The 13,307-nt window shown below is 45.6% G+C and overlaps 1 protein-coding gene across 1 annotated transcript in view; it reads right to left on the bottom strand.

Moving 5' to 3' along the window:
• PPFIBP2 (PPFIA binding protein 2) overlaps window positions 1-13,307 on the bottom strand; it is a gene marked incomplete in the record, with an annotated part of 211,032 nt that overhangs the window by 152,656 nt on the left and 45,069 nt on the right. The window contains 1 exon segment of the mRNA XM_034769948.1: window positions 9,768-9,865. Within this exon segment, the coding sequence (XP_034625839.1) occupies window positions 9,768-9,831 (64 nt within the window).

Raw genomic sequence — 13,307 nt, 5'->3', positions numbered from 1 at the left:
CAGGGAAGGGGCACCTGAACATAGGCTAATCAGCTAGGTGGTATTTGAATTTCTCCTGTGTGGCTGCACAAGCGCACAGCTTACAGGGAACACAGGTGGTACCCTCACACTGCAGTTCTATTTGCCACATGTTAAAAAAAGATATATTAGAATTGGAAAAGGTACAGAGAAGGGGAAAAAATGATTAGGGGTATGGTACAGTTTTCATATGAGGAGAGATTAAAAAGACTGGTACTGGTTAGCTTGGAAACTAAATGACTAAGGGGGGATACGTCAGAGGTCTATAAAATCATGACTGGTATGGAGAAAGTAAATAAGGAAGTGTTCTCTACTCTTTCCCATCAGGGCCGGCTCCAGGGTTTTTGCCGCCCCAAGCGGCGCAAAAAAAAAAAAAAAAAGAGGCCGCGATTGCGATCTGCGGCGGCAATTCGGCGGGAGGTCCTTTGCTCTGAGCGGGTGCAAGGGACCATCCTCCGAATTGCCGCCGAATACCTGGCCATGCCGCCCCCCTCTGGAGTGGCCACCCCAAGCACCTGCTTGGCAAGCTGGTGCCTGCAGCCGGCCCTGTTTCCCATAACACAAGAAACAGAGGTCACCCAGTGAAATTAATAGACAGCAGGTTTAAAACAAACATAAGGAAGTACTTCACACAACACACTGTGAACTTGTGGAACTCATTGCCAGGGGATGTGGTGAAGGACAAAACTATACCTGGTTCAAAAAAAGAATTAGATAAATTCATGGAGGATAGGCCCATCAGTGGGTATTAGCCAAGACAGTGATGGATACAACCCCATGCTGTGAGTGTCCCTAAACTTCTGACTGAAGTGGGGACTGGATGATATGGGATGGACAGAGGTGAAAGTGGGCTGGTACGGTATACCGGTAAGAAGTGGCTGCTGGTACGGGCCCGTACACAGCTGATGCGCAGCAGTGCTTTAACATCGCTGCCCCTTCCCTCCCCCCCCACAGGCCGACAAGAGGGGGGGCAAAAGGGGCAGCTGCCTCAGAGCCCAGCGACTTAAAAGGGCCTGAGGCTTCCGGCCACTCCCACTGCTACTGCGGAGCTCCAGTCCCTTTAAATTGCTGCCGGAGCCCCAGCCCAGCCCCTTCTGCCCAAGGCCCCACCCCTTCTGGGCACCCAGAGTCAGGCCCCCATACCAGTAAGACTTTTAAGTTACTTTCACCCCATACATGGATCATTCGATAAATTGCCCTGTTCTGTTCATTCCCTCTGAAGCACCTGGCACTGGTCACTGTTGGAAGACTGAATACAAAGCTAGATGGACCACTGCTCTGATCTACTATGGCCATATGTACTTATTCTCTAGCAACTAGACTCCTTGAGGAAAATATACTCAACTGAACTAACAAGTCTGTGTCTCTTTTAGGGATAACTTCCAATAAAGACCATTTTAATCTCTTCAGTACATGACCAGGACAATCAGATGAACATGAACCATTTACTCCTCAAGAGAAAAGAGTTTGTTTAAACTCTATTCTATTTGGACAATTTCTTTTTTTGTCTAACTTTTTTGCAACTGTTAACTATTTACTTCTTCGGCAGTTGTACGCTGTATATATTCAGGTCACACATACATTATCTGTTTCCTTAATAATAAATTACAAATGCAACAACTTTTACAAAAGGGAAAACTAAATAATCCCACTGATTAGCTGCTAAATTTTAGAATTCTTAGTGCCATCTCTGCTCAAAACCAAAATATTGCTACGGGGGCCTTTAGATCTGAACTTGTGGTCATTATCCAAAAAAGGAATAATGGATTCCCAGGCCAAAGGCATAAAGAAACAGTCTGTGATATAAACAATACAAAAATATTTAATGGGATCAAAGCATTTTGAAAACATCAATCTCCACAGCCTCCTTGTGAGCATACACAAATTTTATTACCTCATATTTTACAGAGGGGGAAGCTAACGAAGGGAGAAATTAAATTACTTGCTCAAAGCGACAGAGTCAGTGTCAAAGTTATGTCCGCCATTCTGTGCAGGCTTTACCTAGATCTGACATATGGGAAACATTCTTTAAATTGAGCCTTTTGCTTACAAGGTAAGCAAGTCTTGTTGGCTAATGGATCAGTTCTGTTAATTGGCAATCACATTACTGCCTTTTGCATTTCAAGGGAGATTTTAAATGAGGCAGCTAACTTTAGACTAATCATTCAGCATCCCTAATTCATACAGCTACGAGGGCGGGTTATCAGTATAGATGTACTGAAGCAGAAAAGACTTGGGAACGTTGACCTATCTGTCAAATTTGATCAAGCCCAATACAATTCAATTTGGTAATCAGTTTGACAATCTTACCCTCATACGCTCTAACACAAGTATATTTCATATTGCACTGAGCTGCATGGTCTAGAGTAAGTCTGTGTTAGGTCTGTTCAGATTTTTTTTTTTTCGGGGGGGGGGGGGGGGAAGGGGAAGGGGAGAGGCACACTGTTTTCAAATTTAAAAGCCAAAAATTAGGGATATAAATCTATGTTTAGGCACTTTAAAAAAAATCAGGTCACTTATTTGGATACCTAACTGTGAAATTATAGGTTTGTCTTTAGGCACGTTTGAAAATTGTGGCCATAATCTATTATTTTAATGTTAAACTATGGTTAATATGTGGAATTAAGATTATACATTTTTTTGTATAAAAAGCCAAAATTAAAGGCAAATTCCAGTGCTGTACAACAAAAGCCATATAGATAAGTGTGTGAATATAATTAAAATTCAAAACTACTCAATGGGAATTAAATACCCATAGAAGCCTCTGACTGCAAGAAGTTCAGATTTTGTGTCTTGGAAATGGACATCTTGCAAGGCAGAGAGCAGCAGCGTTGGATATCTCTTTCCCATGGCACACTCATGGTCATATATCATCACCACTCCACTCCATATCTCCACCCAAGCTTTACCCAGAAAGGAAACTTCTTTCTAGCAGCTACTTAGATTCCAGCAAGTAGCAAGGTTGACCTCACCTTTGAATCCTAGTAAGTCATCAGTCCTGGTACCCTCCTTGCAAAGTATCCAGTCCTTCCTTCTGAGCAACCTTCCCCACTTCATTTCCCTCTGATGATTTTGGAAAGTATCCAGGTTGGCCAGCAAAGCATTCCTGTCCTCCAACCCATAGGAAGTTCAAAACAGAAGCCTGGATATTTGGAACATGGAGCTGAGAGAGGAGGAGAACCAAGCCAGGATTGTTACCAGGTTCGTAACAATATGGGCTATTAACCAGAATCCAGGTTCAGGCTTCAGCAGAGATGTTTGCTCTCTGGGTCAGGATGGACAATACAAAATTTTCAACCAGCCTGACAACCCTACAAAAGGAGGATGGCCCAATGGTTAGGTCTCTAGCCGAGCAGTAGGAAAACCTCAGTTCAATTCCCTGCTCCACCACAGGCTTCCTGTGTGACCTTGGGCAAGTCACTGAACCTTTATGTGCCTCAGTTCCCCATCTGTAACATGGGGATAATAGCATAGTCACAAAGGTCTTGTGAAGTTGAATAATATGAATGTATATTTTAGTTAGTTATATAGCCCCCATTACTGTAGTAATTCCCAAACTATAATGTATTCATCCTCACAATACCCCTATGACAGGGGCAGGCAAACTTTTTGGCCTGAGGGCCACATCGGGTTTCTGAAATTGTATGGAGGGCTGGTTAGGGGAGGCTGTGCCTCCCCAAACAGCCAGGTGTGGCCCGGCCCCCGCCCCCTATTGACCCCCCCCCCACTTCTTGCCACCTGAGGGCCCCTCTAGGACTCCTGCCTATGGCTGCCCCCCCGCCACCACATCCAACCCCCCCCTCATTCCTGACTGCCCCCCCCAGAACCCTGCCCCATCTACCCCTCCGTGTCCCCTGACCACCCCTGGACCCCACCACCCCTGACTGCCCCCCGCCACCACATCCTGTCCCCCGCGACCACTGCCCCCATTCAAACCCCCTGTCCCCCGCCCTCTGACCACCCCAAGCCCTATCCACACCCCCGCCCCCTGACCACCACCCCAAACTCCCCTGCCCTCTATCCACCCCCGCTCCCTGCCCCCATACCGCGCTGCCTCTGGGCCAGCTCCAGGCACCAGCTGAACAAGCTGGTGCTTGGGGCGGCAGATTGTTGGAGGCGGCATTCTGCCCAATCCTAGGGCGGCACGGACGCGGCGGCGCGGAGAACCAGAGTGCCCTGCAAGGCAGTCCTCTTCCTTCCCTCCCCACCGACTGGAGCAGAGCCCTCGTGGCAGCCGGCAGCACAGTGGGAGGGGCCGCGTGGCAGTGCCCCTGCTGTAGCCCTGCCCGCCCCCTTCCCGCCTGCTCCCTCTCCCTCCCCCCCCCAACGCCACAGGGTTTTTTTTTTTTTTTTTTTTGCGCGCTTGGGGTGGCCAAAAAGCCAGAGCCGGCCCTGGCTGCCTGGAGCACCGGTGGCTGGCGGCGCTACAGCCGCGCCACCCAGAGCACCAGAACAGGCTGCGCCCCAGGAGCTCACAGTCCCGCCACTCAGAGCATTGCGCCAGCGGCACAGTGAGCTGACGCTGCGGGGGAGGGGGAACAGCAGGGGAGGGGCCAGGGACTAGCCTCCCGGGCCAGGAGGGTCCCGCGGCATAGTTTGTCCACTTCTGCCCTATGAGGTATCAAAATGATATATATATATTATATATCCCCCCTGCCCCCCGAAATAAACCAAACAAATCCCATTAAGATAGTTAAGGATGAGAATACATTTCTTAAAATAGTGTTTCCGAAATGGTGGGATGCAGCAAGTATCTAAATGGGTCCCAGGCTTGGGGAAAAGGCCAGAGAGCAAGACCACCCTGGAACTCCTGTCCCATGGAGCTGGGCCTGGCTCCCCGATCTGGGTGTTGCAACCTGGTGCACGGAGTCACAGTACCACTCAGATTTGGCCTGGCTGCCCGTCCTACGAGTGGTGTGATCTGGTGGACAGGGTGGTAGTGACACTCAAATTTGACCTGGTCATGATGGAGTGGTGGCTGGGCCAAATCTGAGTGGTGCTGCAGCCCTGTGCACCAGGTTGCCATACTTGTAATGGGGAGCTGGGCCCATCCCATGGTACAGAAGCCACTGCCACAGGGTGAGCGAGGGGCAGGCTTGCTCTCCAACCCCGAGGCTTCCCCTGCACGCTGGGCTGGGATTAGGGTTCCAGTACCGGGGTTGCCGCAGGTGACTGGTGCCCCTCAGTGGGGCAAGGAGGAGGAAACGGCAGAAGCAGTGGAGGAGGAGAATGGCATTGGCCTATGATTTTGCCCTGCCCCACTCTGAATTTGGATCCAGAAAAAAAAAAAAATTCACAAAATGCAGTTGGTGGGTTGCCTTAGTAAAAATTTTGGGAACCTCTGTCTTAAAAACCCCTCACTATTTTATTATAATCTCTACTCAACCTTTTCCAAGTGGCAGGAGATCTATACTGGCTGCTACTCAAAATAAACCTGTATCTGCTTGGTTATGTATGTGGACATGGAGTATGGAGTTTCCTAGTATGCTATGACCTACATCCTGCTTCGGGTATAGGGATAATCACAGGCTTTTACGGTAAATATTATAGGGGCTCACATTTGCAGACTGGACAGGATCCAGGTTGATCTTTGGCCTATATTCAGAGAATAAAGTTTCCATTTCACAGTGGGAAAGGAAAAGGGGTACACTGGGTCTGTAGTCCACAGCAGGTTGGTGTCTCCAGCCCATGCAGTGAAGGGTAAGATGTGGGATGTTGTGCTCTCTGGCCTGTAGCGTGCTGCAGGATGGGAAAGGGTGTTCTCCAGCATGCTGGTGTTAGATGTATATGCAGTTCATGGGTCAGCCTGATGAGTTTTCCCAGGAACTCTGGGCATGGTCACCCATGTTGGAAAAACATGAAATAAAGTGATGCAGGGGTTAGGGACTAGAACTTTACAGAGGATTTCCTGTCTTTTGAGCTTTTATAACAAGTAACTTTGTAAAAGTAATAAATAACATTATAAATAAATAAATAAATAAATAAATAAAGGATGTGTTCAAGTAACATTACTCAATTTTGACAGAATTCATTGTTAGGGAATTATGATATCTTAAAATAAACCAATTTCCCCTCTGATTCTGAATTACAGAAGAAAATATTAATGGACACTAGAATAAAAATTTGAGCAGTGATCTGTTCTTATACAAATCAGCTCCCTCAAAGAAGTTTCTGTCTTGCTCATGACCTGCACGTACACTGTGGAAAAGAAGTCTGTGCACCCACGGGCATGCCCAAACCATTCAGTTTGTTTCCAGAGCTTGGGCACCAACACCACCATGAACTAGCTGTGAGCAGGATGTGCAGTCAACTGATTACCATGCGAGTGAATATTGCTTCCCTGTAATCCCATGTCCAGTGCTATGACAACCAAGTGAAGAAAAAATACTGTTTGGAAGCCTGGGACAATCAAAACCCCCGTACGAATGAGTGAAATCTCTTTGCTTACTGACAAGAGTACATTCCTAAGTGCATAGGCATATGCAAAACTCAGAATTGACCTCCTAGCTTAGTTAACTGTGCAAATACTAATCCATTACAGAAGAAATACATAATATGCCCAACTAGCTCATGTAATGCTTTACTAAACTGCACCCTGCAGCTGTGCCAAACTTTACACTACAGTTTCCCTCCTAAACAGCATCTATCATTAAATACTTATTGTCATCTAATGAATAAGAGCACAACTCCCATCTGCAAAAGCTCCTAGAATATCAGTGCAATGAAGCAAAGGTGGCACACTCCGCATCTGAACGTTCTTGTCCAGATTCACAGGATCTCCATTTCCTCCATGGAAAGGCTGATATGGCCTGTAGCTTGACTGACTTTTTTCAAGAAGAAGATTATAGGAATTAGTAAAGTGGATATTCTCTCTGTGTACCACTGGAATCTTCACACAACAAAGCACAGCACTTCTTGTAGGTCATCTGAGTGATATGTTTGCCTATAGCTCGCATGGCCTATACCTCACAGCAGGGAGACTTCAGAGACATATTAGGAAGCATCTACAACTAATTCTAGAATATGGATTGCTGCAGGTGACCGGATTCTAAGGAATGACTACGTTTAAAACCCATGTTAGAATCATGTACAACTTCTCTTCCATCCCCCACAAAAACTTCAAAAATCAAAACAACAAAAAAGCTGTAACAGAAACCATTCCAAATGTGAAAGATTTTATTTAAATGGAACAAATGTATGTTTCTGATTGAGTTTTTAAAACAACTCAAGATGTGATATTATGTTATCATCAACCTGTGCTGACCTCTGAAAGTGTTCCCTTGGTAAAAAAAAGGTAAAAAAAAGTAAGCGCCTAAGTGATTTGTGAGCCTATGACCCATTTCAAAAGCAACTCAAGAGCCCAAGTCTCACAAAGTCAATGGCACATCAGCACTTTTGAATATGTTATCCACAATAATTACATGACCCTACATTTGCTACAGTTGAGAAAACACATCTATTCTAACTCCCCTGGTTTCTAAAAACATGACCCTTTGGTTTGGAACAAATGCCATTTTGGGGTGGCGAATTGTAATATTCTGTTTGCATGTTTCATAAGTTGGTAAAAGGTGGAAAAACAATACATAAAATTCTAGTAATCTTCTACTGGTCAAAAATATTTTTCAAGTGATTTTGTGTTTGGTGAAAAACTGAAAAAAGAAAAATAATGCATACTCCTGAACAGTCAAGTTTGCCTGGACCTTGTCCTGATTGGTGTGAAGAGTTGTTTGGGGGTATGTTGAACCCTACACAGCATATATGTTTCAAGTCAGACCAGATATCACAGCGGTACCTTCTGGACTTGGAAACTATGGAAGTATTTTCTATATGTTCTCTACCTTTACAGATTAGGTTGCCCATTTGCTAAAGTTATCTATGACCTGCTACAGCTTGTGTGCCCAGAACACGGAGGACGTTTGTGGTTGGATCAGATCCTTTAAAATAAAAATCCTGTACAGGAACCTATAACTTGGAGTTATGGGGTACTTTCACACCAATATTTTGAGGTCCCATTATGAGCCTCCTGAGGCTGACCTTTACTGGGAAGTCGTAAAGAAATGCACAACTGAAGTGCCAAAGGCTGGATTCATCTCCCTGGGTAGCAGGAAAGAATGAGGTTCAGGACATTACTACACACTTAAAAAGCTGTGACAAGTGCTCTCCCATTGTGCAGAGGGTGAGGTCATAGCTCTGCCCAGATATCTACCCTGGGAGTGTGCTCAGTTTATGATGGTGCCTATGCCAACCCAAAGGCAATGGAATCCTAACCACAGAGGTCTTGCCCCCTTCTTGTATACTGGACTGCTGGGAGACAGATATACTTGCTTCTGTGTGGGTATATCAGAGGACTGAAAATTGCTCCTTGCACCATCTCCATCACTGTGCAGGCAAGATGCATAATTTAGCACTGGGAGTTGTAGTGCTGGTGTCACACTCCAATAGCCTCCCTCCCTCAGGGGGTCCCCTGGGAAGGCAAATCAGCATTATATGTTGCTAATTCTGTTGCCTGAATTCCAACCCTGACCAACCATGAGAAAGGAGTATTCAGCTGAACAAAACTGCAGGGGCTGCACAAACTAATGAGACAACGAAGGTCAGCGAGGGGGAAAACAATAGTTTTGCATCCCTAAGCCGGTGTGTTTTGGGAAAGCTGAGGGAGCCACGGAAGGCTGGTTTGGACTGGTACAAAGAGCACGGGGGACAGAGGTCCCTGAATGAAATGCCCCCAAAAGACCCCAGGACTCAAAACCCTCCTGAGAGCTGAAGCAAATCGGAGATCAACAGTGGACCCTGGATGGCCTGTGCATAGGACAGAACTCTCGTCCACCCTTCCCCCTCTTCTTCTTATGTTACACCCAGGCTTGGCCAGCCTTGGATTGTGCATGTGTAAGTATAAAAGTCGGCTAGGGTACAGGCACTAATGCTTTCTTCCTTCCCCTAAGCGACATGGGAAGCACCCCACCGCTGTTATTTTATTAATAAAGCTATAAAACTTAGACACTTGGTGTGCTCCTTCATCCCCTCCCCTAACGATTCTGTGGCCTCAGCCTAATCACCTGACGCCTCAAGCAGATTGGTAACATAAATCTGTCACACTGGCATAGAGCAAATAAATTATATAATCTCACTCCCTAGAACACTGAAACAAAACTAACAGCACATCACTTACAAAAAAACAAAACAAAACACTGGCTGGTTCAGCCTTGGCAAGATCTCTGAAGTAGTTTTGCAAACACAAATTTAATTTTTGAAATTCAACATTTAATACCCAAACTGTGAGCTGTTTCCCAGTAACCAGGCCCATGCTGTAAGGCAAATTTGGGAATTAGTACGTATTATAATGTTCATGAGACTTCAACAGAACAAGCTCCAGCTAGCAGGCACTCTACCACACATGCTAGTGTGTGTTTAATTCCTCCTATAACTTTACGGAGAGGTAAATTTGTCCTACGGCAATACTATGAGGTGGGGTTTTTAGCTGATTTATCTAAAATAATCTTGCAGATGTGAAGTTTTCCAATGCCCAAACTGTTATTGTTTGTCTTTGAAATGTGTTTGGGGGGAAGTGCTTGCAGCGGGGAGGCAGTGGAGAGAGAGAGATTGACTCAAAGACAAAGTTTGGAAACAAAAACAAAGGTCCTGAGTAGCCCCAACTCTCACTGGTTCTCAAAGGGAGTTGCAGCTACTCAGCATTTTTCAGGGTCAGGTTCCAATCCAATCAGTTGATCTCAAATAAAGCAGTACCATACCTGCAATGATATCATCCATCTGCTCTAGGGCTGCTTCAAGCATATGACTAGCATCAGAAGCCATGATTTCTGACTTGCCCAAACCTTTATTCCTCGTACTGGAAAAAATAAAAAAATAGGGAGATGAAGTCATACATATTACACTAAAACACAGACATTTTAGAGAATGTATTTCAATATGGCTCTGCTGTAAACTGAACCATGTGAACTAAATTCACCCACTGGCAAAATAAGGCACAATGCCATAAAAGCCGATTTTAGCTCAGCATTTCCAGCTGTTCATTTACGTTTACCTTAGTTTTTTCTTCTATGTAATTTCACCAAAATCAGCAATATCAGATTTTAAAATGTGAATGGAAGGCTTGACATTCAGACCTGAGCTCTTTCTTAAAAACAGAAGCGAAGCCTTCTTCCAGATACTAGGCTTGCTTCTCTCCCACCCTCCCCATTTGAGGGGGAAGGAGGATTCACGCTCTGAACAGGGGTCAGACAATTGTGGGCTACCATCGTTCCCAGGGTTTCCAGTAGGGTATGACATTTTTATACACATTATAATACCACTGGTGTGGCTCTCGAGGACTCTGACTGACAGAGGCTGCCTGGGGAGTGGGGAATGGAACTAAGACCAAAACACCAAACCTCCCTGGTAAGCATCTTGCACTTCCTTACCCTCTGAATCCCTGTCTCTAGGTGCCCTGTGCTCTTCCAGTGATACAACTCAGCATAAATCAATGCTCACAGTCTAGTGTCTTCTCTGACTCCTCTCTCCACACAATCAGGCTATTACCAAGCTTTCGGCTGCTTCTTCCACAACATATTGAAAATAGAGCTCTCTTTTTCTGTACAAGTGGCCAAAATGCTCCCTCAATCATTTCACTCGATGAAGTAGATATATAGTTATCTGTGGGGGTGAGAGGGAGGGAGCTCCCTGCGAGTGGGGGGTGAAGGGGCAGGAGGAAGATTGAGGGGAGGTATTAAGACTCAGCAGCAGGGTGGGGGGACAACTAGTTCCAGGCTGGGCAGAAGGGTCCTGAGGTTTCCTACCTGATCCCAGGCCTTTTCCAACCCCTTTGGGTCCTGCTGCCTGGTCCATTCACATGTCCTGCTGCTCCAGCATCTTTGAGTCCCGCTCTTGCTCCCCCTGGGTATGCACAAGTTTAATATTTCCTTTGCAGGGAGGCTCTAGCCTCCCACTGTTATCTTCTTCCTAACTTAACATCCCATTTTCTAAAGCAGAGTTAAGTTTCTGTTGAAAGTTTAGTTCCCACCTGATATCAGAGATATTACTGTAAAATCCCAGGCAATATTTTCCAAAAATATCTCAATTCCCAAAAGGGTCAAAGATCATGTAACTCCCCGACAGATTCCTTTCCAAGTAACAGTTCCTGTCATCAACAGATAACATTTCAAAAGAAAACAGAACATGCACCACCTTTTGGCAGCTTGTGCTAGGGACGGGGGTGGATACGTGGGGGAGGGGGGACATTGCCTCCCAATTTTTCAAAGGCAGGGCCATGCTCCTCACTTCTGAGAACCAGAATTCAGCCGGGCGCAATGAAGAGGTGTCCCAGGCTCCCTGCTTGGCCCCTGACCGAACCTGGGGGGTGTAACGGCAGGCCCCCTGCCCTTGGCCCAGATACCCCTCTGTCATGAAGAAGCGGTGGCCAGGCCCAGCTGCTCCCCTCCCCCACTTCTGCAGTCCTTCCAGCCCCACTGGTGCTAAGAATACCTTTGAAGTAAAACTTCTCATATGTCCATTTTATGGCTGAGGTATGGAACCAATGCCCAGGCTATCACTTGAATTATTCAGTGCCGGTGCTAGCCCATTGTGGGCCCTAGGTGGCACTAAAAATGTTCCTCCCACCCCTGCCACAACACATACTCATAATTAATAACCCCCTTCACCCTCTCCCCTCGCACCCCCCAGCTGCTCGGGGCCTAAGCAACTTCTTAGTCTGCTTATGCCCAGCGCCGGCTCTGGCTGAATAGGCCTTTCACTTCTACATTCTTATCTACTTTTCACATCACTATAACATGCAAATCAAGTGTTGCAGGTCTCGGTAAGGAATTTTAATCAGCATTTTGTGTTCTGTCTGTTCTTCCATAGGGGGGCTTGATTCATCCCTTGGTGGCTCTGGGAACTACAAACTATATTCTCCTGCAAGTTTCTGAACCCCAGGTGCATTCACCCAATGAGAGGACAGACCATGTTCCTCTGGGTCGCGTCCACTGGCTCCCTGGATGCCTTCGAGGAGCAGTGGGCACCATCCAGGGTTCTCTGCGTCTCCCTCTAGCTCCCTGCTTTTGATCCTGTGACCCTCACTTCCATCCCTGTTTTCTCATTTGTTGTCTCCTGGCTTTACTTGAGCGCTGGGTTCAGTGGCTTCTCACCTTAGGCTGTACCTCCTTTCAAGTAGACTTTCCACCAGCAGGCGCCCCGAGTACTCAAGATGTGTATAGAAAGACAATTGAGTCTATTTTGATTAACTAATGATAAATAGCTATGAGAACACTAAATTAGCTTTTTCTGAATGAATGAACCAGATTGCTCTCACACCAAGCATTGCTTCTCAGAAGTGAAATTTCTGAATAGTAGTCTAAGATTAACCTAATTCAGAGCCATGCAAGAGTCTTTGTTGAATGTGTTTGTACTGGGACATTTCTATTTGACTGTAAAATCCAACAAACAAATGTGGCTAAACAAGTTCTTTCACAGAAGGATTTAGAGGGAGAGTTATTCCTTTTTAAGAGTGGAAAAACATGCTCACCTAAAATGAACTTTAGGTTATGCTGTTTTAAAGTGACAAACTTTAGCAAGTGATTCTGCAAAGAAGTTCTGGACATAATTCACTTAAAAAGGGATGATTAAGGAGGAAATGTGAGCTGTTCCTTTTCATGTCATATGATTACTAATATGAATACCAGCATCAGTTCTAAGGGTTGGAGAGTAGGGCAGTTGCCCTGGGTGCCAATTTTCAGGTAGAACTGTACTGCATTTTTTTTCTTGATTAATACAGTGGTGGAGTATGGAAAAAACACATGAATAATACCAGATTTGACAGTGCAATACTTTGCTTTAAAATAGCCAGTCATTAAACTATCTTTTTTGGGTGGGGGAATGCCACAACCAGCCTTCCTTATCTTTCTATTTACTTAAATAGACAGGGGAGGGATAACTCAGTGGTTTGAGTATTGGGCTGCTAAACCCAGGGTTAGGAGTTCAATCTTTGAAGGGGCCACTTAGGGATCTGGGGCAAAATCAGTACTTGGTCCTGCTAGTGAAAGCAGGGGGCTGGACTCGATGACCTTTCAGGGTCCCTTCCAGCTCAATGAGATAGGTACATCTCCATATATTAGAAATAACTTTTGAAGTGATAAGAGAGTGGCCCATTACAGACACTTGACAAGAAGATGTGAGTAACAGTAGGGGGAAATTAAGTTTAGGTTTCATAATGACCCAACCCACATCACACAATCCATTGTCTACAGCCAAGCTCTAAGATACAACCAAGACAGTGACAGACAGAGACAAATACCTAT

Source organism: Trachemys scripta, chromosome 4 (assembly GCF_013100865.1).
Source record: "Trachemys scripta elegans isolate TJP31775 chromosome 4, CAS_Tse_1.0, whole genome shotgun sequence".
Classification (NCBI taxonomy): Eukaryota; Metazoa; Chordata; order Testudines; family Emydidae; genus Trachemys; species Trachemys scripta.
The sequence above is the reverse complement of the archived record's forward strand: the minus strand, read 5'-3'. Positions and strand labels throughout refer to the sequence as shown.